Here is a 6169-nt window from a genome sequence, read left to right on the forward strand (position 1 = left end):
GAGGCCAGGAGGAAGCAAAGGGCCCTCAACAGGGCTCGATTCCGATTCCGGTCAGGGCACGTGCCCGGGATGCAGGTTTGATCCCCAGTGTGGGGCGTGCAGGAGGCAGTCGATCAGTGATTCTTTCTCATCATTGATGCTTCTATCTCTCTCCCTCTCCCTTCCTCTCTGAAATCAACAAAAATATATTTTTTAAAAAAATAAGAAGCCACTGCCCCTGTTCTCAGATGACTCAGCGTTGTTAGGGGAGACCCGTGGGGACAGACACAGACCGCAGTATGGAGGGCAGGGGGTGAGGTCAGAGGTCAGGCCGGTTCGAAGGTGGGGCTGAGAGGCCTTCCTGGGGAACAGGCTCCAGATCCCGAGAGGAGGGGGGTGAGGTCAGGGACAGAGACGAGTTTAAAAGTAAAACACCTGCATCCAAGGCACAGGACGCACATGTGCAGACCGAGAACCTGCCCTCGCCCGTCCCCACCCAGACCCGGGTCCCCCAGGAGCCCTCAGGTCCCTGCGGAGACGGGCTCATCCACTGAGGGTAAGTGTGACCGCGCTCTGGCTCTGGCTCACAGAGCCCCAAGGGGAGAGGACCGGACCGGGAGGGAAACACGGGGCTCGGAGGTGTGGTAACCGGCCGGCGATCTACGACCTGCACCGGACCGGCGCCCAGGCAGCCTCCGGCCGCTCCCTGCCGCCCTCTCACCCCCGTCTCCTGACTCCAGCGCAGCCCGGCCAGACGCAGGCTGGGCCAGTGATGGATGGAGAGCAGCACGAGGCAGCTCTAATGGGAAACTAATGGAAACAGTTACTTCCCTGAGAAAAACGACCTGTTCTCGCCCACCGTCGTATTGATTTTGACCAGCCCTGGAATTGGCATTGAGTGATTTTATCCTACGGTGCAGACAGCGGAGGCAGGGGGGTCCGTGGCCAGGGGCAGGCTGTCGGCCACGCAGCAAAGCTTCCCCCGTGTAGGGCGAGCAGGAGGCAGTCAATCAATGATCCTCTCTCATCAGTGATGTTTCTCTCTCTCCCTCTTCCTTCCTCCCTGACCTCTGACCACTCCCCCCTGACCTCTGGCTGCTCACTCCCTGACCTCTGGCTGCTCACTCCCTGACCTCTGGCTGCTCACTCCCTGACCTCTGGCTGCTCACTCCCTGACCTCTGGCTGCTCACTCCCTGACCTCTGGCTGCTCACTCCCTGACCTCTGGCTGCTCACTCCCTGACCTCTGGCTGCTCACTCCCTGACCTCTGGCTGCTCACTCCCTGACCTCTGGCTGCTCACTCCCTGACCTCTGGCTGCTCACTCCCTGACCTCTGGCTGCTCACTCCCTGACCTCTGGCTGCTCACTCCCTGACCTCTGGCTGCTCACTCCCTGACCTCTGGCTGCTCACTCCCTGACCTCTGGCTGCTCACTCCCTGACCTCTGGCTGCTCACTCCCTGACCTCTGGCTGCTCACTCCCTGACCTCTGGCTGCTCACTCCCTGACCTCTGGCTGCTCACTCCCTGACCTCTGGCTGCTCACTCCCTGACCTCTGGCTGCTCACTCCCTGACCTCTGGCTGCTCACTCCCTGACCTCTGGCTGCTCACTCCCTGACCTCTGGCTGCTCACTCCCTGACCTCTGGCTGCTCACTCCCTGACCTCTGGCTGCTCACTCCCTGACCTCTGGCTGCTCACTCCCTGACCTCTGGCTGCTCACTCCCTGACCTCTGGCTGCTCACTCCCTGACCTCTGGCTGCTCACTCCCTGACCTCTGGCTGCTCACTCCCTGACCTCTGGCTGCTCACTCCCTGACCTCTGGCTGCTCACTCCCTGACCTCTGGCTGCTCACTCCCTGACCTCTGGCTGCTCACTCCCTGACCTCTGGCTGCTCACTCCCTGACCTCTGGCTGCTCACTCCCTGACCTCTGGCTGCTCACTCCCTGACCTCTGGCTGCTCACTCCCTGACCTCTGGCTGCTCACTCCCTGACCTCTGGCTGCTCACTCCCTGACCTCTGGCTGCTCACTCCCTGACCTCTGGCTGCTCACTCCCTGACCTCTGGCCGCTCACTCCCTGACCTCTGGCCGCTCACTCCCTGACCTTTGGCTGCTCACTCCCTGAGTGGTCAAGAAAGGAAGGGAAGTCAGTTATGAGGAAAAACTCCTGCGCACACTCAGGACTCCTGTCCCTCACATCTTTTCAATCCAGCCTCAGCCCAGGGCATGGATTGGCTCTGGCTCACAGAGCCCCCAGGGGAGAGGACTGGACCGGGAGGGAAACACGGGGGTTTCAGACACTCCTCAGACCCTGCCAATGGCCAGGCGTGAGGGAGCCCTGCGATTAGGGAGGGAGGGGCTGTGCCCTGACTGCAGCCCTGGCCCGTCCTCCCCAGGGGACCTCATGCCCCAGGTCCATGGTGTGTCCTGAGCATGTGCCCTTCCCAGGCCGGACCTAGAAGCGCCTCCAATCCCAGCAGAGGGACTGATCCCCGCTGTCCCTGGGGCCCTGGTCGCCTTGTGCTCTCCTCCCAGGGCTGCCAGCCGAGCAGGGCTGGTGGGAACAGCCTAATCTAAGGGCTGGAGCGGCCCCGCCCCTTCATCGCTGGCTTAAAAACCTTGGGCTAATTAATACCTTGCATTCTTTTTTAATATATATTTTTTCCTGTTGAAACTTTTTCTTTCCTTGTTTTTTTTTTTTTTTTTTTTTGTTTTGTTTTTTAGAGCGAGAGCAAGAGAGAGAGAGAAACAACCATTAGTTGCCTCCCATATGTGCCTGATCGGGGATCGAACCCACGACCCGGGTATGTGTCCTGACCACGAACGAAGCCACCACCTTCCGGTGCACAGGACAACACTAGCCAATGAGCCACCCTCAGCTAGTGACTTGCATTCCTCAGCCTCAGCTCCACATCTGAAAAACCTAAGGGAAGTGCTGTCCCCTTCGCCTACTTCCCAGGGCCTCGTAAAGGTCTCATGGAAGAAGGGACACAGGAGCCATAGGCCACAAGGTGACCAGACATCAGCTGAGCTGGGTCCCCCCTGGGCAGGTCTGGCCTGGGAAGGGGACATGCTCAGGACACACCATGGACCTGGGGCATGAGGTCCCCTGGGGAGGACGGGCCAGGGCTGCAGTCAGGGCACAGCCCCTCCCTCCCTAATCGCAGGGCTCCCTCACGCCTGGCCATTGGCAGGGTCTGAGGAGTGTCCTGCGGAGGCTCCACCCAGATGCCGGCTAAGGTGATTAAACAGATGGGTCTGCTCCCACAGGCTCTGGAGGCAGAACTGCCTCTGGCTCCCTGGACCCAGGGCAAGGACGGGTGAAGCCCCTCCTCCTGCCACTCACTCCAGCCCCTGTGGGAGGTAGGGGCGATGTAGAGATGTAGGGAGCAGCTATAGGGTTAAGCCTCAGACTGACCTGTTGGCAAAGCCACAAACAAGTCCCAGCTTAGAGGGCACAGCTCTTAGGGTAATTAAGCTTGACCTTATGACGCTCCCTAGATCCTTCCTGGGTAGCTAACGGGCTGTGGGAGATGCAGCAAGTGCTGCCAAAACAAGTAAAACTCACAAGAACATTGTAACTATGGTGACCACCACCTTGTTTTCCTTTTGACTATAAAATAAAGGCTCGGCTTGCGAGCTCCATCTCTTTCTGTCCTCATCCAGCCACAGGAGTTCTACCCAGCCCCAGCTAGATTCTGTCTGTCTTTTCTTCAATCCTTCACCACCCCTCCTCAGGCTCACCAAGCCCTTGGCTGTGCTGGCAGGGGACAGGGCGAGGGGTCCCAGGCTTAGCAAATGCACAACTATTTCAAAGAAAGGGAGGCAGTCAAACTGGAGTCTGCAGGGAGGCTCTGGACCAAAGCTGGCGCGTGTTATCAGACAAGGATCGTCACACACCCGCCCCAGCTCCAGGGCTGACCACTGAAGATACTGGGGGTTTCTCTTTACACATATTTTTATTGATTTCAGAGGGAGGGGGAGAGATAGAAACATCAATGATCAAGATCATTGATCAGCTACCTCCTGCACACTCCCTACTGGGGATCGAGCCCACAACCCGGGCATGTGCCATGATAAGGAATCGAACTGTGACCTCCTGTTCATGGTGTGATGCTCAACCCATGAGACACACCGGCCAGGGTAATGATACTGATTTTCAAAGGTAGACACTAAACAGAGTTACTCTTCTAATAAAATAATTATTTTAATGAAGTATTTGAAATAATTTCAAACATCTGATCAATAAGATTATACACAAATATGAGAATATGCTGCACTTTACAAAAAATAAAGTTAAGCATTTAAATATACAAAAACAACTTTAGGTATAGATCTCTTCGTATAGTACTTTTAACATACATAATTTATAACATTTACACAGTAACTTGTGGAACAAAAGAGACGGGGCCACTGTAAGCCGCGCTGGAGCAGTGTGGCCATGACAGCCCCGCTGGGAGGCCTACTTGAGGCACTTCCCACGGAATTCTTTGGTTCAGAAGCAGAGCTTTCCCACTTTTGTAAAACTTTCCTGGAGAATTTGTTCTCCTTCTGTGACTGACGACAGCTACCATTTGCCACCAGCCACACAGGCGGCATTGAAAACAAAACAAAGCAAAGCAAACATCGGCCTCCTCCGGGGTGAGTCTACAGAACACGCTTCGCAGACACACGCAGAGCCGAGCCAAGAGGTGCTAGCCCTGCCTTCTGAGTCCGGAACCCCCGAGTCCCTATTAAAAACTTTAAATCACCAATTAGGATTTTTTTAATGCAACAAGATGCTTAAAACATAGGGCAACTAAAAGAGTTTACAAAACTGTCCTTGAGGTTAAAGCGATACACAGAACAAAGCAGAGCTTCGCTTTGCAGACTGCAGTTTGAAATGTTGCCAACGTTCCTTTTGTCGGGCTGGTTGTTTTCCATCAACAAACCGTGGCCCTTGGCTCTGGGCCTGCCCTGCCGGGGCACAAGTGGGCACTTCCGGTTTATGCCCCGCCTCCTTCTCCCTCCTCAGTGTGACGAGGGCGTCAGTCCTTCCGGTAGCCTCCGCCTTCACCACTGCGATGAGGTATGTGAATCAGCAGCTACACCTGTCAGATTTCCCCACAGCTGGGACTCGCGTGGTGGCCGCCGCAGCACGTGGCGACGTGAACTGTGGTTCCTGCACAGGAGATGCCTGCGTCTGAGTGAACTACCTCCCGACCGTCTCCAGGAGGAAAGCCGAGTCCGCCCCACGACGTGCACTGAGACACAACGGAAGTTCATGACTGTAAACAAGGCCCCCAGTGTGGAGGCCCCGCAGGGCAGCTCCAGGCGGAGCCTTCGGGCCCTGGCCGGAGGGACAGCAGGCGGGAGGCGGGTCACTTCAGAAGCGCGAGGTAGAGTGCGCGCGAGTGCCTCATGTCCCGCTCCTGCTCCATGCAGAACACCAGGTCCCGCAGGCAGACCCGCGTGGCCCGCGGGCGAGGCAGCTGCCTGCCACCTGCCAGGCTGCAGGTCCCGGGAGCCAGAAGGTTGTCTTTTAAGCCCTGAATGGAGGAAAGGGAGAAACACGTTAAAACAACACTGGTCAGTGCTGGAGACGACACAGCGATGCCGCTCGGCCCGGCCTGCAGGACGCACCCTCGTGGGGGCCCAGCTGCTGCTCACCCAGCTCAGAGCCCGCATTCTCGGCCTCCCCGGGCCACGCACAGCCTCCTACCGACTTCTCTACTGCCGGCTCCATTTTGCGCCCTTCTTTGCTGCAGACTGTCCGATTTGAAGGGCTTGGACACGACTTTTGGGAGTAACGGGGATGGTCAGCTGTTTTGAGTGGTGATTCCACGGGTGCGTGTGCAGGTAGCCCTATCAGAGCATGCACTTCGAATGTGGGCAGTCTTCTGCATGTCATCCATATAATAAAAGCCTAAGCCACCATTACGGCAGAACGATCAGAACGACCGGTCGCTATGGTGTGCACTCCCACAGGGGGAGCGTTGCTCAGCCAGAACTCGGGCTTGCACTGGCGAGTGCAGCAGCAGGAGCCCTCCCTCCTCTGCAGCTGTGCTAAGGAGCAGCAGCAGGTGGGCAGTAAGAAGTGAGGGATCCCGGACTGCGAGGGCGCAGGCTGGGCTGAGGAGACCCCCCACCCCCAGTGCACAACTTCCATGCACCGGGCCTCCAGTTACAGAAATAACAGGGAAAGGCTTAAGCG

At 57.2% G+C, this 6169-nt stretch overlaps 1 protein-coding gene across 1 annotated transcript in view; it reads right to left on the bottom strand.

The window, feature by feature from the left end:
* Window positions 1–4714: 4714 nt before the first annotated feature.
* The window catches only part of TAF4B (TATA-box binding protein associated factor 4b), a 70719-nt gene continuing 69264 nt past the window's right edge, over window positions 4715–6169 (bottom strand). The window contains exon 14 of the mRNA XM_015564679.1: window positions 4715–5504. Coding sequence (XP_015420165.1) covers window positions 5337–5504 — 168 coding nt within the window. The 3' untranslated portion in view covers window positions 4715–5336. The remainder of the gene's footprint in view (window positions 5505–6169) is intronic.

This window comes from Myotis davidii, unplaced genomic scaffold (genome assembly GCF_000327345.1).
Source record: "Myotis davidii unplaced genomic scaffold, ASM32734v1 scaffold181, whole genome shotgun sequence".
Classification (NCBI taxonomy): Eukaryota; Metazoa; Chordata; class Mammalia; order Chiroptera; family Vespertilionidae; genus Myotis; species Myotis davidii.